The sequence below is a fragment of the Carcharodon carcharias genome, chromosome 7 (assembly GCF_017639515.1).
Source record: "Carcharodon carcharias isolate sCarCar2 chromosome 7, sCarCar2.pri, whole genome shotgun sequence".
NCBI lineage: Eukaryota > Metazoa > Chordata > Chondrichthyes > Lamniformes > Lamnidae > Carcharodon > Carcharodon carcharias.
Window position 1 is genome coordinate 35806128 of NC_054473.1, and position 23979 is coordinate 35830106.

Consider the following 23979-nt stretch of genomic DNA (forward strand, 5'->3'; position numbering starts at 1 on the left):
ATACTGACATGAGGAAAAACTTTTTCACACAGTGAGTGGTTAGGATTTGAATTGTATTGTTTGAGAGTGTGGTGGAGGCAGGGTCAATCAAGGCATTCAAGAGGGAATTGGATAATATCTGAAAAGGAAGAATTTGCAAGGTTATGGGGAGAAGGTGGTGGAGTGACACAAGGGCTGGGATTTTCCGTCCTCGCCACAGCGGATTCCCCCATAGTGGATGCAGCGAGCCATTCAAACATCCATTAACTTCGGTGGGACCAGAAGATCCCGCCGGCAGGAGGAATCAGAAAATTCCAGCCTAGGTGAATTGCTCTGAGAGAGCCAGCACAGACACAACTGGCCGAATGGCCTCCTTCTATGCTGTAATCAGTGATTCTGTGAAGTCACTGACTTCTAAAACTACTGTTAGTAAGAAAGTGGTCAAGTTCTCATTTATTTTAACGAGTAATTCAAACAAAAGAATAAAAGTCTCCAGACTCAATGTCTTATTTATAATCCACATTTATTGACATAGCCAATAGGATTACCTTTACACAGATACAATCCTGATACAATAAACCTCTCTTCAGGTTTTACATGTTTGCAAGTCCAATGTCCAATATTTCACAAGGTCTAAAAAGCCTTTAGTTCCACACTTGTTTAAAATCTTCAATTTAATTTAAAAAAAAATCTGTGTAAAGGTCTCTAGGCTGGCACACATGCATATGACATTATGTTTAAGCCAACCTGCCACTAAATGATAATGCACATAAAAAGTAATACAGTACTGTGACAATTGCTTCAAATAAATACCCACATGAAGTACATTGTTTTTTAATGTAACTGAGCATATGCTGTACTGTAACAAAAAAGGATAAGAATCACACCATTCTTCCAGCGAACAGAAAATGTCTTTCACAATAATGCTAAAACTCATCATTTAAATTGCACTTAATTTAAAGTTACTTCTAAATTTGACCCAATTTGTCAAAACCTGGCCTCAACAAACATCACCATTGAATCTATTGGCATGGTTTGTTGATGCAGCATCTATTTTCTGTTTGCTGAACTTATGCAATGATTACACAGCTGGTAAGGAAAGTTACTGTCTTAATGTTTTCACATCTGCCAACAATACCAGTTATTTGTGACCATCACCAAACAAAGCTAAGATACATTTGATACAGTCCTCTGTACTGCAACCACAAATGTGTTAATACAATTTAATGTGTCTGTCAGGAGTCCAAACTCACTAGATTTGGTTCCCAAAATAAGTATCCCCTGAATTTGCATGAATCTGCATTTCAGAAGTATCATCGACAAAAAAGAATTTCATACAATTTATTGGTAAAATTAAGACTGCAGTGGAAATTTTGTGCAAAAGGGGGGTTCTCAGTTGCACTTATTGCTTTATCCTTTCTTTTTGAAATTTGAATACTTTTTAGTTCGCAAAAACATAATTGTAAGAACAAGCACTCTTTCTTGAAATTATCAAAGGCACTACTGGCAGGATTAACAAAATCAAGGCATGGAAACAGAACACCCCACAATAAACAATCTTTTAGATTTTTCTTCTAGATGTACCAAGTTTTGGCACAATAAACAAAACGAGAAATAAGAAAACAATTCCAATTTGGAATTTATTTGGCGCCTTTGTAGAAAATTCTGTTAAATCAATGATACTTGATTTTTTTTAAACCCAGAAATCCTGGAATTTGTTAGTAATAGTACTTTTCAAGTGTCTATTACCATTACCAGAACAAAGTCAAGTTTTTTCCTTGTTACATTGAACTATTCCTAAGAATAATATACAAGAAAACCCCAGAATTGGATCACCCTGGATTTTAGAACGTGGCAGTTAACATATGTAAAACAAAACAAATTCTAATGGAGAAAATGCTGAAGCACAAATACCGGTAGTGTAAAAATTTAATTTGAACACAGGTTAAAAATATAATTGACTCTTCTGCAGCATGCTGATGCAGAAATCTATCACACCAATTAAAGACACTACCGGCAGGAGTTATATCCAGAAACCGCAGCATTTTCTACCTTCCTAATAATTAAAAAAAATATATCAAAAGTGCACAGGTATAACATCTGATTAAAAACACTGAATAATTGCAAAACATATATGAATATCATAACATCTCAAATTGTGAATATTCTATCATAAAGCATAATGTTAATCAAATCATTGAAGATTTCTTCAACACTTGTGAGTTTCTCTTCCTGCAGCAGCCATTTTAATAATGTAGTTTTGTTCGTATTTGCAACTTGTAGTGCAAAACAAACACAAGGCAGCAAATTAACTGCCTCTATTATTAATGTGGTTCAAGTGTTTTCTTCACTATTAGTTCATTTTGTGCAACAGACTACACTAGCAATTTTTAAATAAACTGCACTCTCGGTGGAAAGTCCTTCTCCAGGGACTTTTATCGCTGAAAAAGGGAAAATAAAAATAAATTAGCCAAAACTCTTATTACAAATAACCACTTGCACAAGGAGCAATTCATGAAGAATGCATGGCACAAGGTTTTGCTAGTTATATTAGTCTGTTAATGCAAAGTGTGGGCTGTTAGTGATCAAAGGAGGTGACATTTTAGATTATTTCTGAATATAAAGCACAGAATAAGGTTTAAAATGATGCGAGCCATTTGTAGGAAGCTAACCTCACAAGTATTGAGTGACCTGATGTTGGTCATGCAACAAGATAATTTATCACAGGAATTGGTTTACAAAGCCATTAGATTATAAGAGAGACATGCAGGTCATTATATGCAGACTGCTATAAGGAATAGCAAATACAGCCAGAAGCCAAAGGACAGACAGCCTGCTAACAGAGGTAGGCAATAATAAGATTTCACATGCTGCATTTTAACAGCAGTTAGATAACACTAGGTATATAGATGCATATTCCAAACTTTTCTGCAAACTTGGGACACATTGCCATATCACAAAATTAGCTCATACATTTGAGAAACATTTTAAATATTTGCCCAAGTTGCTTTACAAATCTCTTTTCAAAGTATCAAATTTAGTGATTGTTTACTTTTGCTACTACTATAGGGAAGTCACTGCATCTTTAAAAATTTTCCTGAAACATTGGAAGCAAATATGTCTGCTTCAGAGCAAAAATGTTTAATGTCACATTTCTAAATGCTTAGTTAGTTCAAACTATAGGCATTTATTAATAACCCAGAATGCAATTAAGGTAATTATCAGTACATCAAAGGCCTTCAAAGGATTGTGCAGCATAGAAAACTAAAGCAGGATTTAATTTAACAGAAATCCTTTGTATTCACAATTTCAGCAATGGCAAATTTCCAGTTCATTGTCAGGTGTCACTCCAAAGTTAAAAGCACCTAATGCCTCATTAGTCCTGTGTCATATAAAGTTATTTATTTTAAATATCACCATTCAATCCTGTTGTAAAGTAATTTTAAAGCTCACAGGCCGGAGAGTACTTCATGTCAATGCACTGAGAGCAGCTAAAAGGACAAAGCTAGTCTTGTTATTTTGACGATGAAGTCATATCCTAAGGCAGCAGCCCCAGAAAGAGAAAAATGCAAAGTCAACACTCAACATTTACAGCATAAACTACTGGGTGTTTAATGGAAATATTCTGTAGCATAGCTGCTTCATATGGTAATAAATATTTAGTTTGAATGACTTTATGGAGCTCAGTTTCTAGAAATGATATGCATTTCATACTTATCCATTAAAATAGTGAGTAATAAATATACTTCAGTATGTTTGAACTAGGCCTAGGACAGTTATCAATTGCCAGTTCAGTAGAGAATAAATCTTAACCCTAAAATTTGATTTAGAGACACCGAACTAGAAATAAATTTGAAAATAATCTTTTGTGGTAAATTTTCTTTTTAAAAGTTTCTTCAAAGAAAAAATTAATGAGATGAAATATTTAAACTTACACATCACAAGGTATAAATTTCCGAAGTCATAATATTAATGTACTTCATGATCTTCTCTGGAACCAGAAGGCAAGCAATGCACTTACATTTGTGTTACTAAAACAAATCTCCTGACTACTTATAGGCAATATGGTGGTATGGGAAAACAAAGCTACTGGCAATCAATGAGAAATAGCAGGGTTAAGAATATTTCTCTACATTGCTTCAAGCAGGGCTTGTGCCCAGACAAAGCAAATTTAAGTGACAGACAAGACATATGCTTGATAACAGGCAGTTTTTTTACCAAATTTGGTGCACCCACAGTCCATTATGTGTTTTACTTTGTGCTTATTTGAATGAACAGCATCGAAAGGCTTAATATTTTGCTAATTATTTGTTACTGCCATATCACAGTTACTGCTTTTGCCAAATTCAAAAATTAACACATGCAGTTCAAGTTTTGAAATCGCTAGTATTTAATATTAGGACTTCCTCCTTGTTCTATATTGTCACACATAATGGAGAGTTCCACGTGGTCTGTGCTTATATACATAAATACAAGTTGTAAGACATTTTTAAGTTAATAGCCTACAAGCACTATTAGCATGAATTAACACTGAAGCATTGCATTGTCTCTTTCAATACTGGTATATGCAGAAACAAAATTTCAACTGAGTCTCTTGTTTGGAATATAATCCTCACTCATTTAAACAGTTTCAAGAATAGCATTAGTGAATGGAAAGCTCTACATTTTGAAAGCAATTACAAATGCCCTCAAACATTTATAAAACTGCACATCACCTTGTGCATAATATTGGTAAAACAAAATTGGAGTTTGAATTGGGAAGGGATGAATTTGCATATATCAATATTGTAAACATGTGCAACATTGTTAAATATAACCCTTTGTCTGGAAGGTGAAGTGCAAACTAAAGCTGGGTGGGGAAAATAGCACATTTGTGCTATACAGTGGTGTTGGAGCAGGCTGACAGAATGAACTAACACCTCAGAAATACCATACTACCCATATAGTGCATGGATATCACAGTTAAAAATTTATATTACAAGATGTAAATGTCACACTAATCCAGTTACTTCATCTCCATGCCTTAAGCAATGGTTAACAAAGCCAATACAGATGAACTCACTGCAATGCTAAGAAAACAGGGCATTAATGCTGCACTGCACACCAAAGCACCACATCTATTTACTATCCACTTCTTGTGAATTCCCTACATACCACAATCAATCACAGTAGATTTTGTACTTCTCACTGCAATACATCTGGTTGCTGACAACTACTCCCTCTTGTCTGACAACACAAGAGCGTACATGACTTACACTGGGGTTGTTAGCTCTGGTTTTGGTCCATGATTTGGTTCGGCCACGCTTGGACTGCTCATGATCAAACTCTAAGTCCTCCAGCCGCTGAGTCAGTGCCAGTTTCTGCTGAATGGCCATGCGAAGAAGAGAGTTCAGAGTCTTCTTCTCATCCTCAGCAGCAGCAAGTTGACGCTGCATTTCATCAAGCTGATTTACATACTCATCGCATCTGAAATATAAAATCGTTAACTAAAAATTTGCAAAAAGCTACACTTTATTAAAAATATGATTTAATTAGTCTAATTCAGCCAGTTAACTCCACTAGTATTTTCATCTATTCTAGATTGGGTTGATCTAAAACACACTAAAGTTCTGCTGGTGACTGATGGAAAAACCAATATATAATTCAATATATAATAAACTTCAAAGGTGAGAAAATAGTTAAAGCTTGATATAATTAGAACCAATCTTTTGGTTAAATAGATCAGAGCCATATGGCATCGGATTTGGTTAGATTGTAAAATGTAAATAGGCCTGCAATTGGCTGCACAGTCTATTTCAATATTTATGCTATACATGTTACTATTGTCAAAAGCGATGAGACAGAGCAACGTGGCTTTCTTTTTACATAAAGTATCCCAGAAGCAAGCACAAGCATATAAGTCTGAATCAGGGACAGAATAATAATGGTTATATTCTTATGACAATGTTTACAATGATTATCAGTGATGTAAACAAGTGGAGACGTGGAGACCTCCAGACAAACTGAAAAAAGACTGCACTTAACCAAGCATTGACATTCACACCAAACAGCATAGGAAACAGCAAAAGACCAAAGGCACTGACTAAATGTGGTGATGTTGAATAATTATAATACCATACCAAGAATAAAAAATTAAAACACGCAGTTCCAGTTCAAAGAGTCACCTGCTGCATCTTATACCAGGCAACTGCAAACTCCACAACTGAACAACAGAGGGGAAAGTGTGAAGCTTACTTTCAATGCAGAAAAACTATTTGCTCTGATACTTGCTTTTTCCAAAGTTAGAAATTTGATCAGCCATTAAAGACTTCAGTGACTTTGTTAGTATACTTTGTTTTTTTTTTGTTTTGCAACTAAGCATTGTAATTAAATTATATTTAATAGATTCTGTGTTGTGCAGGTGAACTGACCACACTATAATGAGGAGCTAAGGGCAAAGGTTCCTTTCCTTCTTGCATATTCTTCAGGACTTGTCTCAATAGTTCCAGTCTAATTCAAATAAAGAGAATACAGAAAATAACATTTAAGAGTTGATATAACATTTGATTTTAAAAGCACAAGTTCTTTCTCCAAAGGCTCAGACATATATCACTTCTGTGCCACACAGATGATAAGGTCCTAGGTTTGATCCCTGGTTTACATTGATTTCACTGATCTCACATGGGGTGGCTGTAGAGATGGCATAAATGGCATCAGTGCCCCTTGATTAAGGAGGGCAAATCAACAGGGGCCATTGTTCACCATATAGTGCTTTCTGCTGCAAATGCAAATCCCTGTTGCTATGACTGGACTCAGTGACACTCAATGTGATGCAAGGCTCACACTTGGGCAAGCTGCCTGTAACTGACTACTGCAGTAGAATTATACTCCAGGATAAGTTAGCTCTTCTATGAAAGGAAAGAAGAAGATTAGGTGAAAAATTAGTAATTGCTAAAAATGCATTTCTCTTTCAGCCATTTTATGAATACTTTCGTCAAGAATTGTTCAACATTTAGTTAAATTTGTTGGGGAAAATTAAACTTTTTGTGAATAACTAAACAATGGTCATATTGATCCATTTCTTGAAAGAAACAGTACTCAGGTGACACACAAATACTTGTGAAAATGTGTTACTTGAGGTGACCCCAGGAAAGGATGAAGACAGACTGGAGAAATAAGATGACTGACTACTTGAGAAATCAAGGAGGCAAAATGGTGACTGCAAGCACATGAATTCCATAATTAAACAGAAGAGGGTGCTAGAATATAAACTTCCACAGCTCCCATATTGCTACAATATGAAAAGCCAACATGCAGTCACTGCATGAATCGCAACAGAAGTCTCAACAGCATACACCTATTCATATCCTACCTGTTGGATCTTTGTAGAGTTTAATAATCTGAAGCATAATAATAAATTAGGAATGATTAGAGAAGAAAATCTCACCATGGAATCAAAGATTTCAGTAAATAAGGTGATCCTTCAGTCCATTTTACCAGTGCTAGCTCCACATTAGAGTCATCTAATCTAAACACTTATCCCTGTACCTTTTAATGTTTTCCTGTCAGTGTTTATCAAACTCCTTAAATGCTGCAATCAACTCGTCATTTATTCAAAGCATTCCATATTTTATGAAAAAACTTCTACATAAAAAATCTACACTCCTCTATGTTTTTGGTACCCTTTTCCAAGATTTATGCTTCCATTATTACTGATCTATCAACCAATGAACACAATCTTTTATCAGTTAACCCACTGAACCCCCTTCAAAGCATGACCTCTTCTATCGGACTCTCGCTTAACGTTCTATGCTCTGAGTTATGGACCACGTTCTAGAGAGAAGGGTGAAGATGGTCGCTACCAAAGATGGAGCAAAGAAGTGGTAGTGTAAAGGAAGCCTAGTCAAAAATAAGAACACAAGAATTACAAGTAACCCCCCAAGCCTGTTTTGCCATTCAATATGATCATGGCCAATCTTCGGCTTTAACTCCTTTCCCGCCTGCTCCCAATATCTCTTGATTCCCTGACACCAAAAATCCGTCTGTCTCAGCCATAAATATATTCAACAATGGAGCATCCACATCCACAACCTTCTGGGGTAGAAAATTCCATAGGTTCACGTGAAGAAATTTATACTGCTTAGGGTTTCATTTCTCTAGAAATAAATCTAGTGGAATGATTATTCTTAGTTAATGGTAATCAGCCCAAGAGGGGCCGCAGCTGAATAAATGCATAAGTAGATAACCATCATACAAAGCGGTGCTGAGTTTTCAGTTAACCTTGCTTAATGAAGATGTTTCCTGGAATGTATGAGTTAATAGGTACGTAGGAATAGAATAAGAGTCACTTCAGTTCAATAGTCTGTACAGGAATAAGGACAGCTGGACTGAATGGACATTGTGAACAGTTCGTTAGGAGGCCTTAGGCAATTAACTGATAACATGTAGCTATGAATAATGAAACTTCTGAAAGTAGCTTAAAGGCCGGATATGTAATGTTTCTTGGGAAGATGAAACTGACCAGGGCAACAGCATGAGTTGAGTTAAGGAAAGATTATGTAAAGGCAAGATTGATCAAGGACAGAGGGTACTTGCAAAGACTCTAGAAGCTCATGGCAAAAGCTCATGGATAACAGTAGGGTGGGCTTTTACCCATGGCCTAAAGAAGGAACTCAAAATATTAACATGCATTTTGTATTAAAGGAAATCTATGTAGGGCAATAAGGCCCCGTTAATAATCCATCAAGGGCTACCCCAGAAAAGGGGTATAAAGTAAGAGGCTTTGGGATACCTAAGTGCATTCAGGCAATGGAGAAGAACACTCAAGGATCACTCCCGTCTAACACTCTTGGGTAGTTTGAGAAGTCAAGAAGACATAAGGCACCAAGAAGAGAAGAGGAAAAGTAGAACTGTTTGCAGATGCCAGCCAACCTGCTCAACCTGGATCGATACTCACTACCTGGTACGGTCGCTTGCTTTTGCTTCATAATTAGCATGTTGTATTTTGTCTCGCATTCCAATAAAACTCAATATATTCACCATGTTGGTTGCAGATGACCCTGTTCAAATTCAGGCTAATTACAAATTGAGCAGAATTGGGGAAAGAGGAGCAGGGGTGTGGTGGGAATTGTAAACTAGAAATAAGAACTTGAAATTAATGAAACTGATAAGGACATGAGTGAGAGTGGGCTGGAACTCAGTGCAGGATGCACTTGTTTCTTTAGGGTGGAACAGGAAAAGCCAGTGAAGAGAGCATTGGAGATGTTGAGCTTCAATGAGGGTTTCAATGAAAGCAGAGGAGAGCTACAGTAAAGGTGTCAGTCAGGCAATCCTGCACAGGTGGAGACAGGATGTGGAGCCTGAAGCTCAGTTCAAAGTCAAACAGTGGACAGAGATGGAGTAATTTCGTGACAGAGATGGAGTAATTTCGTGGTATCAAAACAGCCAGAGATGATGAAATCAGAACTTGGTTTCATAAGTTTTGGCAAACTAGATCAAGTCAGGTCAGATACATGCGAACATACAAAAAGGTTTTATTTATTATTTGGTGGGGTGTGGGTGTAGCTGGCTAAGCCAGCAAGGCAATTCTGGATGGGCAATAAATGCTGGACGAGCCAGCGACGCCCACACCCTGTGAAAGAACTTTTAAAAGTCCTTTTTGTATGTGCAGAGAGAGCGACAGAGACAAGGCCCTAAAGCAAATCAAACATGCTCCAGGATATTGTTTACAAGCAACATGCTGCAAATGCTGGAAATCTGAAATGAGAAAAGGAAAGGCAGCATCTCTGGAGAGAGAAAATATACATTTAAGGTTATAGGTCAATGACCTTTCATCAGAACTTGAAAAAGTTGGAACTGTAACAAGTTTGAAGCAAGTGAAGAGGCAAGGAAAGGGGGAGGGGAGGAAAGAAACAAAATGGAAGGTCTGTGGCATGGTGGAAGGCAGGACAGATGAAATAATAAAATAGGTGATGCAAGGCAAGAAGGAATGGTAATGGTACAGGTAAAGAAACTGAAGATAGATCCAGGAAAGGTGTAAATGGGAATAATAGAGTCATTACCAACAGTTGCTGTCCGTAAAATTGGGAGCAGTGATGATGTTTTGAAGCCGTGGAACTCAATGTTGAATATAGAGTGCTGTAAAGTGCTTAACCAAAATATAAGGTTCTATTCCTTGAACTTATGTTGAGATTCATTGAACCAGTGCAGAAATCCAAGTAAGGAGAGGTGGGAGTGGGATGGGAATTAAAATGACAGGCAATGGGAAGTTCTGGATCTTGCTTGCAGACTGAACGGAGAGGTCCTGCAAAATGGTGCCCCAACACAGAGAACCACATTGTGAAATTGTAAATTGAAAGAACGACAATAAAATACTGTTTCACCTGGTAGGAGTGTTTGCAGTCCTGAACGGTGGGAAGTGCAGACATTGCATCTCCTGTGCTTGCACAGGAAGTGCTGTGGAAAGAGAAAGGGAGTGATTGAGAAGTGACTGGGTCACTTTGAAATGCTGAAAGGGGAGGGGATGTGTGTGGTGGTGGAAATGGGGGAGGATGATCAGTTGAGTGTGGAGGATGGTGGAGTGGATGGTGAGGACAAGGGAAGCTCTATCATGGTTCTGAGAGGGAGAGGAAGGACAAGGGCAGAAGTGCAGGAAATGGGATGGACATGGTTGAGGGCCCTGTCAAGTGCGATGAGGGGAATCCTTGGTTGAGGTAAAAGGAAGACATATTGAAAACACTGGTTTGGAAGGTGGCAGGAGGTTGTAGCTGCTTATGAATTCATGCTAATCTCATCTGTTATAGCTGAATGGTTCTGCCCTTTATGTCTCTGCCATTTTTCCGGAAGCATTAGAGTCCCTGCTACAGAGAAGTACTGATTTTTGAAACCTTACACTGCTTGCTTTATTAAGCTAAGTCTATTTCCTAATGTTTTATATTTAAAAGGTATCTTCACATGGTGTAGATATTCCTGAAGTTTCTGAATACTGTTATGATCCAGTTAGGGACCAGAAACTGTTTATTTAAAGTAGATGAAGTTTGAAATCCCAGGTACTTACTACGAGACAAGCTTCCACAAAATAAACCACTACACAGTCAGAAAAGTAAAAAAATTAATACAGTATCTAACTTATACTCTACCTTTCAGAATTAACACGAGGTAGATATCAATTAACAGGCAAACTGTGGTTGAACACACCACACTGCACATTAAATGGCAGATGGAACCAAGATAGATCCCACGGATTTCTCAGCAACCCACTCAGACATGAGTCACAAAATCTTGTTAAGACTCTGTCTCCTTAACGAGAGGTTTCAACTTCTCAGTTTTGAAGATCTAGCCTCTGAATTCTCTCAAAATACACTCTGACTCGGACTTCCTGACTGATTGCTCACTTCCCGATAATTGAATCTCTTCTCGTGAGACTGCATTCCACTGGATAGAAGATTGGCTGTCTGGCAGGAGGCAGAGAGTGGGGATAAAGGGGTCCTTCTCAGGATGGCGACCAGTGACTAGTGGAGATCCGCAAGGGTCAGTGTTGGGACCACAACTTTTCACTTTATACATTAATGATCTAGATGAAGGAACTGAGGGCATTCTGGCTAAGTTTGCAGATGATACAAAGATAGGTGGAGGGACAGGTAATATTGAGGAGGCGGGGAGGCTGCAGAATGATTTAGGAGAATGGGCAAAGAAGTGGCAGATGGAATACAACGTGGGCAAGTGTGAGGTCATGCACTTTGGTAGGAAGAATAGAGGCATAGACTATTTTCTAAATGGAGAGAGAATTCAGAAATCTGGACTACAAAGGGACTTGGGAGTCCTAGTCCAGGAATCTCTTAAGGTTAACTTGCAGGTTGAGTCGGTAGTTAGGAATGCAAATGCAATGTTGGCATTTATTTCGAGAGGACTAGAATATAAAAGCGGGGATGTGCTGCTGAGACTTTATAAGGCTCTGGTCAGACCACATTTAGAATATTGTGAGCAATTTTGGCTCCCATACCTCAGGAAGGATGTGCTGGCCCTGGAGAGGGTCCAGAGGAGGTTCACGAGAATGATCCCAGGAACGAAAGGCTTAACATATGAGGAACATTTGAGGACTCCGGGTCTATACTCGATGGAGTTTAGAAGGATGAGGGGGGATCTGATTGAAACTTACAGAATACTGAAAGACCTGGATAGAGTGGACGTGGTGAAGATGTTTCCATTAGTAGGAGAGACTAGGACCCGAGGGCACAGCCTCAGAGTAAAGAGAAGACCTTTTAGAACAGAGATGAGGAGAAACCTCTTTAGCCAGAGAGTGGTGAATCTATGGAATTCATTGCCACAGAAGGCTGTGGAGGCCAGGTCCTTGAGTGTATTTAAGACCGAGATAGATAGGTTCTTGATTGGTAAGGGGATCAAAGGTTACGGGGAGAAGGCGGGAGAATGGGGTTGAGAAACTTATCAGCCATGATTGAATGGCAGAGCAGGCTCAATGGGCTGAATGGCCTAATTTCTGCTCCTATGTCTTAGGTCTTATGGATTCACAAAGTTGCACAATTCCAGCTCTTTTGCTCCAAGCTGGCACTGCCCCTGGGTTTTTCCTAACTCCAGTCTCCCAGCTGCACTGAGCTGTAAATGACTCTCGGGGCTTCTCTGAGCCCTAACTGTCTTCAGCATGAGACCAGAGATCTTCCACCTGTTCTCAGCTCCTCAGGATGTCCTCACTATACTGAACAGCTCCCAAGGGTTTTCTGAGCCCAAATGCCTGAGCCTGCTAACAGCAGCACCTTATCAGTCAGGAGCCTCTTCCCCTGCTGCAGTGCACTCAAACTGAAACCAGAGAATCTCCTGAAGTTCCATCCATCTCCATGATGATGCAGCCTTTCAGAATTCACTGAATGTTTTTAACCTACTTTAACTCTAACTCCCAAAACAAAACATCTCTGTGGACTGCACTTCTTTGCAAGCAGTGTAGGCATCACTTCTCCAGTTTTCCAGCTAAGTAAGCCTACCTGCTGTTTTATAGCTCTATCTCTTCTGAATCAATTAAACAAACATGGATAATCTGCCATTTTCTTTTAGGCAATTTCTAAAGCCCAGCATTTTAGTTACCTTATCTTCAAAACAACAATCTTCCCAGAATTAAACATTACCTCTAAAATATTAACATGAACCAGATATTTGTCACAATACCAAACAGAAACTATTGAATTTGTCTACGTTAATCAGCATTTAACAGACATCACTCATAGACCCAACGAATCCAATTCAGCTAACCTAATTCTTTTGTTCCACATTATCAATCCTTGAGCATAGTTTTCTATTGTTCACCAATTTAAGAATGATTGAATGGTTAGGCACTCCTCTAGATGAAGAATGGAAATGACTATGTTGGATCCAGCACAGAAGCCTGAGAAAGTCTGCCCATAACTGGGCCCAAAATCAGACACATTCCTCTGCTTATATAATTTCAACTAGGTTTTTAAAAATTTGTTCATGGGACATGGGTGTCGCTGCCAAGGCCAGCATTTACTGCCCATCCCTAACTGACCTCAAGAAAGTGGTGTTCAGCCAACTTCTTGAACCACTGCAGTCCGCGTGATGTAGGTACACCTTCAGTGCTGTTAGGCCATTCATACCTATACAAGGTATACGAGATCCAATTTCTTATGAATTGCCATCTAATAGAAACTTTGTTAAACACTTTTTGAAGATCAAGGTATCCATTAAAAACCAACTGAACAATCTACATACATCATTCTGGTCACTTCTTCAGAGGATACAATTCTCCTGAAGCCAAAGGGGCTTCCAAATGCTTGTCAAACTCTCTAATCGATCATAAACTACTCAAAGAAGAGGACAGCACTGAAGGAGGCCACTCCACCCAAGTCTGCATATATGTAACAGCTTTTCTACTGCCATTACCAAGTTCACAGACTTATGATTTCTAAAGTCTGATTTTTCCCCTTTCTTTTAATAAAATCACCTGAACCACATCTGTGGCCAAGTGTTCTTGTGCTTTGCCAAAATTGACCATAGCCCATGATGCCTCTCTGTAGCCTTGCAATGACTTTGCTTTCAGCTATTATTGCTTCAGGTGATTTTGAGTGATGAAAACTTGCTTGATTTCATGATAATATTTGGGAAGAAAAGTATACACTTAGCATTTTAGTTTCATTTGATGGCTTCCTTATTTATGTGAGGTGAAAGTGACTGCCCTTGACATCAAGGCCGTATTTGACTAAATGTGGCAGCAAGGAGCCCTAGCAAAACTGGAGTCAATGGGAATCGGGGGAAAACTCTCCGCTGGTTGGGGGTCATACCTGGAACAAAGGAAGATGGTTGTGGTTGTTGGAGGTCAGTCATCTGAGCTCCAGGGTATCACTGCAGGAGTTCCTCAGGGTAGTGTCCTCGGCCCAACCAATTTCGGTTGCTTCATCAATGACCTTCCTTCCATCATAAGGTCAGGAGTGGGGATGCTCACTGATGACAGAACAATGTTCAGCACCATTCGTGACTCCTCAGATGCTGAAGCAGTCCATGTCCAAATGCAGCAAGACCTGGACAATATCCAGGCTTGGGCTAACAAGTGGCAAGTAACATTCATGCCACACAAGTGTCAGGCAATGACCAGCTTCACCAAAACGTTCCTTGACATTCAATGGCATCACCATCACTGTATCCCCCACTATCAACAACCTGGGGGCTACCATTGACCAGAAACTGATCTGGACTAGCCATATAAATACTGTAGCTACAAGAGCAGGTCAGAGGCTACGGTCAGGAACTCACCTCCTGACTCCCCAAAGCCTGTCCACCATCTACAAGACACAAGTCAGAATTGTGATGGAATACTCCCCACTTTCCTGGATCAGTGCAGCTCCCACAACACTCAAGAAGCTTGACACCGTCCAGGACAAAGCAGTTCACTTGATTGGCACCACATCCATAAACACTCACTCCCTCCACCACTGATGCACAGTAGCAGCACCTACAAGATGCACTGCAGGAATTCACCGAGGCTCCTTCGGCAGCACCCTACAAACCCATGACACCTACCATCTAGAAGGATAAGGGCATCAGATAGATGGGAACACCACCACCTGTCAGTTCACTCCAAGTCACTCACCATCCTGATTTGGAAATATTTCACAGTTCCTTCACTGTCACTGGGTCAAAATCCTGGAACTCCCTTCCTCACATCGCTGTGGGTGTACCTACACCACATGGACTGCAGCGGTTCAAGATGGCAGCTCACCACCACCTTCTCAAGGGCAACTAGGGATGGGCAATAAATGCTGGCCCAGCCAGCAAAGCCCACATCCCATGAATGAATAAAAATAGTGTGCCCCTGCAAAGGCCAAACATTTGGTCACTGAGGCAATGTTTTATTGGGGGGCAAAATGTGGCAGTGGGGAAAATGTGTTTCAAAGCTGACATGGTTTCCTGTAAAATTTAGAGAACAGAAGACAAATTTGAATGTTTGCATTAGGAACAGGGAGATCATTATTTCCTCTTTTTCAGAAGGAACAGCAAGTTATATAGCAAGAAGTTACAAAGGGACTAAGCGAATTGGCAAATGTGCAGATGAAGTTCAATGTGGTGAAGTGTAAGGCAATCACACTTTCAATCCAAGAAAGGTTATGGCGAAAGTGCTGAGAATATTTACTCTAATTATGCAAAAACGGAAAATGCTGGAAATATTCAGCAGGTCTGGCAATATCCGTGGGGAAAAAAACTGAAGTAACATTTCAGGTCTGTCACAAACCCGAAACACCAACTGTTTCTCTCTCTAATAGGGGCTGCCAGACTTGCTGAGCAGAGAAGTTAAGGGGAGATTCAATAAAGGTGTCCAACATTTTGAAGGTTCTTTTTGATGAAGTAGATAGAAACTGTTTCCATTGGCAGGAGGATCAATAAACAAAAGAATCAAAGGAGTAGTGATGAGAAATATTTTTGCACTGTGAGTTATAGTTATCTGAAGTGTACTGCCTCAAAAGGTAGTGGATTTTGATCGTAACTTACAAGAGAATTGAATATATATTGGGCTATGGAGAAACAGTGGGTCTAACTGAATAGCTCTTTCAAAGATCCAGCACAGGTAATGATGAACAGCCTCTTGCTATATGATTGTACTAAAGGCAATTCAGAATATTTTCTTAATGATGAGAGACTAGATATAAACCGTGAAGGAGCAAAGCAATTTGTTTGTCCATGTACACAATTTACTAATAGGCGAGTGGAATGTTGGTCTTTGTATTCAAACCCCCTTGAGATAAAGGGGAGGAAATTATGCTCCAGTTAAACAGAGCCTTGGTCAGATCCAATCTAGAGATATGCAGTCAGTGCTGGGCACTGCACCTCAGCCTTGAGGAGTTACATTGCAAATTTACCACATAATATTTCTTAAAAGGTTAAATTTTGAGGAAATATTGAATAAGTTGAGTTCACAAGTTTGATGGCTTTGAGCTTTACAAAATTTGAAGGAAGTCAATGTGATTTATCCCTGTTGAAGTATGAAAGGGTTGAGGTTAGAGTTTGTAAAACTCATTTTAAAATTATCAAAAATGTATAGTGCATGTTCCTAATTTGTATGGAACATTCACTTTTTATACTAAAATTGTATTAACGTGGTAGTGCAGAATGATCATAAAACGTTCTTTTTAATTAATAGAATGTTTGTCATTATAATCTATAATCCATTTTACAAAAAAAAACTTACTTGCTGTTTGTCTCAAATTACAGCCTCAGGTGTTTCTTTGTTTGAAAATTTAGCTTCTCATTAGCCCTATTACAATTGATACACACTTGATAATCAGGATATGGTGAGATTAAGCTCCAAGACTGTTCTTCAGAATAACACACCAACTAACTGTGCAATCAGTTTAGCAGTCTGTTTTGGTTTGCTTTTAAGGTTTCATACTGCACATTGAACAGAGATCTTTCCTCACATAAGTACGTAGAAACTGGAGTAAGCCACTCACTCCCTCAAGCTTGTTAGGCCACTTATTAGAACATTGATACCTCAACTCCATTTACCCACCTTTAATCCATATCTTTCGGTATCTTTACTTAGTAAAATCTGTCAATCTTTGCTTGAAAATTTTAATTGATCCTGCATCCACATTTCCACTGCTATTTGTACGGAATAAAATGCCTGTTAACTGCACATGTGAATGCTTTGCTCTAATTTTATGATCTGGTCTCTTATTCCGGACTTCCCCCATCAGAGGGGCATAGTTTCTTTGTGTCTATTCTATCAAAACCTTTTATTATTTTAAGTTCTCTGTTCAATGTGCAGTATTTAATCTTAAAGGCAAAACAAAACAAACTGCTAAACTGACTGCACAGTTAGTTGGTGTGTTATTCTGAAGAAGTCTTGGAGCTTAATCTCACCATATCCTGACTATCAAGCATGTACTAATACCATTACGGGCAACGAGAAAAAAAAAAGAAACACCTGAGGCTGTAATTTGAGACAAACAGCATGTAAAATTGTTTTATAAAATTGATTGTAGATTATAAAGACAAACATTCTGTTAATTAAAAAGAACATTTTATGATCATTCTGTACTATCATGTTAATACAATTTTAGTTTTAAAAAAAGTGAATGTTCCAAACAAATTAAGAACATACACTATACGTTTTGGATCATTTTAAAATGAGCTTTATATTGATGAGCCAACCTCAACCTTTTCATACTTTAACAGGGATAAGTCACATTGACTTCCTTCAAATTTTGTGAAGCTAAAAGGTTTGTAAAAATTCTTCAGGATGCACAGAATTCTTTAAAATGTCTCCTACAATTAGCAAATCAACAGAAAACAGTTGTAAATAAATCCAGATGATTTGAGATTATAAATCTGCAACATATCAAGTCTTCAGCAAACTTCTGTTTAAATCAATATTCATAACATATAGCAAAGAATACTGCAAAACAAGTTTCAGTGAAGGTCTACATCTTTCACACTATTAGCATATAAATACTGTGTGCCTGAAAATATAAAGCACAATAGATTACAAAGAACACATTTGAATAACATGTCATACCATCTAAATACTGGTGAAGCAACTCAAAACAGCAACTAAACAAAGCTATTTAATGAAAAATACTTGTAATGATGGCAGAAAGTGATAGTACAATGGCAATGCCATAAAATAAGCATTTTTTTTCCAAATCAATTTTTTCAGTAAAAATTAGAGGATAAATCACCAAAGGTGGTCATTCAGCCCATCATGCCAATGCCTGTACAATTTGAAGCCTCTCTCAAAAATACGATCAACTAGAAAAGTAAGTGTCTAGTTTGTATCAATTGGGAAATTAAAATGATGAAGCATTTTAATTACTGCAACTAATAAAATCCAAGTAGTCAGATTTTAGCTTCCTGTGCTTGACAAGGATGAGGCATATTGCGGGGGGTTAAAATGTTTGCAGTCACCTGGCCCTTGAGCCGTGCACCATTGCAACGAGTGCACCTTGGCCAGGCAGACAAGAAGCCCACTGAGATTCAAATTTGAGGTCTGATAACAATTCAGACCCCAGTGTTATTTTAACTCTCAGCAGCCACACAGCACGAAGGAATGCCAGATCCAGGAGAGACACAAAAAAGCCATTACATTTTCTTTTTAGAAAATCAATGGTTTCCTCCAGGGCCAGCAGGAGTACTCCTTCAGGCCCTGCAAAACCTGGGGATTTTCTTGTCCAATATTAAGAAGTTTCCGTGTTCTATTAATACCTAAAATATATATCCCATTTGTAATTTCCACCTTTGGGTACCCATGAGTTTGATCAAACTTCTCCAATTTTGCCCACTTGTGAATACCGTAACGCAAAGATTATAATCTTGAAAGTCACAACTAATTACTTATGAATCCTGTATGCCGTTTTTAATGAAGCCACAACTTTAGATTGCTTCATGACTGATTTACAACCCTGACATGTGGATTTATTTGAAATGGAGTTTTGATTTATGGAACATTTTGGTTTACAAATCAGTAAAGATGCTTTCTAACACAAATGTAGGAATAATATACTTGCACCAAATATGGGGAAATAGCTTTTTAGTACTTTCCATTAACATTATGCTACTTTTAAACTAATGTACTATTTTGCTAACATTAGAGCGCAAGAGTATTGGATCCTACATGTCCAATTGTCAATGCTGGTCCGCCCATCAAGAAATGAGGGGATGACACTTTGCATCAGACTTTTGAAAGATTTTGGATGTTTCAACATGAAACTTTAATACCGGTTTTTAAGGAAAACTAAATGGATGGACTAGAAATCCTGAATACTTTTCAACACAGAACCGTTAAGATCTTTTGAACTTGGTCAAGTTTATGATTCCTTCATAATGACTGCAGAGAAACTAACTGCTGTGGCAAGATTTGCACCACTTTTGAGGAGTAAAACATGGCTAGAGATACAACTGTCTGGTTGGAACTTGGGAAAGCTGGCATCAGAAGCTATTTTATAATAGTAGCAACAGTACAAACAAAGCCATGTAAAAAGTGATTTCTAGCAGACAGACCTGAAGCAGTTCAAAGAAGGCTTTAATAAAGAATTTACCCCTTAGTCTCCTAGGCAAAGTAATTGATCCTTCTGACTTGAGTTCTAAGACTGGCTAAGATTGTAAGCATCTCTACATGTAAAGCTGTGTGCCTTAAAACTAATTATTTAGAAAAGTTTTCAGCCTCAGTTAATCCATACCTTGCATAACCTCGAATGTTAAAAATAAAAACTACAGTTCTTTTATTTTATAACTATGAACACAACTGGCACTCCTGTGTTTTATGGATATAGTCAAACCAATATTTTACTTAACAAACAAAGCCGATTGCTTTGATCGTACAAATTTATTGTGCTTGCATATTGGTTTGATCATCTGTTCTCAATTTTAGGTGAGGGCCATGGAACAAGCCAAATGTTATTCTGTAGTCCTGCATTTATTTAGTAAGTCATCATGACTATTTTTATTTCAAACTTGCGAAATAGTCCAAGCAATGCCCAATTACTGCTATGTTAAGCTATATTTCCATCATTATACAACTGGACTTTCTTTTCCACAGTCCAACTTTGTCAAAACCTTTGGGCTCTGCACAAAAGCGAGATCCCAGAGGCAAATGGATCAGATTAAAGCAATTATCTGAACTGCTTTGCTTCTTACTGAAAATGTATCACAATGGCAAAACTGGTATCCCTTTACTTTACAATGTGATCTCTTAATATTGCTATATTTAGATTTTTATTGTACAATAATGCTTTCAAGTATTTAAGAATGATATGCAAAAAATGAAAATCAAGTCAACATTGAAATAGGGAAGGAATTGGAAATGGAAGTTGATTGCATGGGCCCTGAAGTCCTTCACTGTGAAGCAAGTGTTGCAATAAATTAGGTTAAGAATGGAAAATTCACAGGAGTTAATTAATTCACAGCATAATGAATTAACACCATGGGAGGGAAGGTAACAAACAAACTTGTTGGTTGCTATAAAGCTATTTACTTGAAAAAGGAATAGCCAGATGATTTCATGAAAATAATCATAATACCTTAAACAAAATGCTGGAAACAGTCAGTTTGATTCCAAATGCTTCAAATTTTATACTATTACATACAAAGATATCAAAAGCAAAAGCAGAACAAAATCTTGCCAAAGATCAATTTGTGTTTCGCAAAGGATGTGGAACAAGAGAGGCAAGAGGGATAATTAGAGTTCCGCAAGAGAACAGTTTAGGACATAATCAGTATGTGTACATTTGCTTTGCAGTTTTTGAAAAAGCCTTTGATAGAACGAACTGGGTCAAACTAATGGAGGTATTGACCAACATTGGTGTTGGGTGGAGAGACAGATGCCTAATAAAGGCTTTGTATATGGATCAAACCGCAAATCTTAAGTGAGAAGATGGAAACCAGAAGAAGTGACTGGAAGAGGAATGTGACACAGATGTTGTTTATCGTCTGTGTTTTTCAATGTGTATGCTGGTATCATGAGAAATGCTTAATCAGATAAAGGAGGAGTGAAAATTGGAGTTTGGCTCGTGAAACCTGTCAGATTTGCTGATAATGAAGCCCTGCTAGAAAACATCATTACTGGAATACAGCTGTTGCTAGACAGCCTGATTGCTGCAGCAATGGATTATGAATTATTTGTATTGCGGGTAAGAGCAATGTCATGAAGGTTTCTAGGAAAACAGGTGAAAAAGTGAGCACTTTAAAAACTGAGGAACAGTTGCATCAGAAGAAACAGTTTACATATATACGAAGTATATGCTCAAGATGGCAGATGTGGCAAGGAAGTGAGAGGGTTACAATAGGAAAAATTGGAAAGAAAGAGGTGCATTTATATAGTGCCTTTTATGACCTCAGGATGTCCCAAAGCACTCTACATCTCATGAAGTGCTTCCGAAGTGTAGTCACTGTAATAACGTAAGAAATTCATTAGCTAATTTGTGCACAGTAATCTCCCATAAACAGCAACTTGATAATAACAACACAAAGGTAGGTAGGAAAGTAAACTGTGACGAGGATGTAAGGAGGCCACAAAGTAACATAGATAGGTTAAGTGAGTGGGCAAAGATCTGGCAAATGGAGTATAATATGGGCATATGTGAAATTCTTCATTTTGGCAGGAATAATAAAAAAGCTCATCATCTAAATAGTGAGAGACTACAGAGCTCTGAGATTCAGAGGGATCTGGGTGTCCAAGTGCATGAATCACAAAAGGTTAGCATGCGAGTACAGCAAGTAATTAGGAAAGCTAATAGAATATCATTTATTGTGAGGGGAATTGATTATGCTTCAGTTGTATAGGGCACTGGTGAGGCCACATCTGGAGTAGTGTGTACAGTACTGGTCTCCTCATGTAAGGAAAAACGTAAATGCTTTAACAGTTCAGAGAAGGTTTACTAGGCCAATACCAGGAATGAGCAGGCTGTCTTATGAGGAAAAGCTGGACATGTTAGGCTTGTATCCACTTGAATTTAGAAGAGTAAGAGGCGACTTAATTGAAACTTACAAGATCCTGAGGGATCTTGACAGGGTGGATGTGGAGAGGATGTTGCCTCTTGTGGGAGAATCTAGAATTAGGGGTTACTGTTTAAAAATAAGGGGTCGCTCATTTAAGGCAAATGAGGAGAAATTTTTTCTTGCAGAGGGTTGGGTGTCTTTGGAACTCTCCTTCAAATGATGGTGTAAGCAGAGTCTTTGAATATTTTTAAGGCAGAGCTAGATTCTTGATTAACAAGGAGGTGAAAGATTATCAGGGTAGGCAGGATTGTGAGATTAAGGTTACATTCAGATCAGCCATGATCTAACTGAATGGTGGAGCAGGCTCAAGGGGCCGAGTGGCCTACTCCTGCTCCTAATTCGTATGTTAATTCTTCTTAGTGGTATTGGATCACTTTGATGATAACTCTTCTGCTCAATAATGGCATGTGACCTTATATATACACCTGAGAGAGCAGGCAGGGCCTCAGGGTAAAATCTCATTCAAAAGACTTCAACTCCAACAATCCCTCAGTAATACACTGAAATGTCAGCCTAGATATTTTGGGGCTCAAGTTGCTGGAGTGGGGCTTGAACCCACACCTTCTGACTCAGGGGTGATAATGACCAATTATTTTCGGACTCTGAGCTGATAGTGCTACCAACTCAAATAAACTTGATATTATCACTGGAAGAGAAACCTGACTGAACAATTAAGTAGACAGCTGAACAAAAGTTAGTGAAGTGTTTGATATAGATAAGGAAAGTAATGAGGTAGTGTTGGCAATGTGACATGAAAAAAATAGTTTGGTTAGTTATATAACACACCAGTGCACAATTATGTAGAAAGTTGCAGGATTCTCTCTGGCCAATATCTATTCATCAGCCAACATCACTAAAAAATAAAATACCTGATTATCACATTGCCATTTATTATATTACAACTGTGACTACACTTCAAAAAGTGATTTATTGGCTGTGAAGTGCATTGGGAAGTCCTGAGGTTATAAGAGTTGCTACATAAATGCAAGTCATCCCTTTCTTATTGATTCAGAAAAGGATACATAAATTGGACAGGAATGGAATGTTAAGACGTGTTAGAAGGAATCATTGGAAGGGAAATAAAAACATGAGGGAGAAAAAGGAGGATGTCTCCAGACCACCGAAAGAATGGGAGGCCGTATGGAGAATTAAAGAAGAAAAACAAGACAGTGGTTCGGCAAAGGGAAAATTAAACCAATCACTTGCCTTAAGCACACTACTAATAATTATTTCAATCTGTACAGCAAATAATAAAGAAAGTATTACATACTGTGTTAAAATGCATTTCCATAATGCCTACTGTGGTGTCATTGTATGTTGTTCAATATACTGTAGCTCGTAGTGACAGAACCTGGTTGAATCTGATTTATCATATAGTATTTGCCAATTTAATCCAACTTCTTCAGGGCGTTGACTTTACACAAAATGCAATCAAACACAAATCTGGGGTAAATCAGCAATGCTGCAGGTTTCCCCTCACCTATCTGGGCAGTTACATGGGGGCAAGGTATTGTCCTTCCTCCCTTAGTTGAGGCAGGTACAAAGTCCAAAAGAAAGGAAGGAAGCTGACTGAAAAAAGAAAATGGAACAAGCGAAAAATCTTATTTACATATTCAACCAAAATTAAGAATATAATCTTTACCTTGTTGCAAACATGGCTCTCAAGGATGAGAAGGTTGCAGCATCTTCTTTTAAAGCCTTGAGCTCATTACGCAGTTTCAGTATGGTCTCGGTGACCATAGCTTTCTCGATTTCATATTTACTCTTCAGATTTGTAAGGGCTACTTCAGCAGTCTAAGGAATAAACAATTTTAAATATTTTGATCTAATTTTTATACTTTTAAACTAAAAATGCAACCCAGAAATATGACTATTTGCAATAAAGGCAGTATATAAATTTGAGCTGTTAGCAGTCCAAAAGTGGTGTGCATGCACATCAGTCTCATTACATATAGATTTAGAATGAAGATTACAATAATTTAAGTGCACCTGAAAGTAGCTAGTTAACAT

At 38.2% G+C, this 23979-nt stretch overlaps 1 protein-coding gene across 2 annotated transcripts in view; it reads right to left on the bottom strand.

Moving 5' to 3' along the window:
* Positions 1 to 485: 485 nt before the first annotated feature.
* Positions 486 to 23979, bottom strand: part of LOC121279833 (protein bicaudal D homolog 2-like) — a 78362-nt gene continuing 54868 nt past the window's right edge. Inside the window, exons 6-8 of one of the 2 annotated variants that reach the window (XM_041191260.1) lie at positions 23612 to 23763; positions 5235 to 5445; positions 486 to 2420 (exon numbers count right to left, since the gene is read on the bottom strand). In XM_041191260.1, the coding sequence (XP_041047194.1) occupies positions 2415 to 2420; positions 5235 to 5445; positions 23612 to 23763 (369 nt within the window). In that variant the 3' untranslated portion in view covers positions 486 to 2414. Of the gene's footprint in view, positions 5446 to 23611; positions 23764 to 23979 lie in introns of both variants that reach the window. The other variant, XM_041191259.1, reaches the window with a different exon arrangement.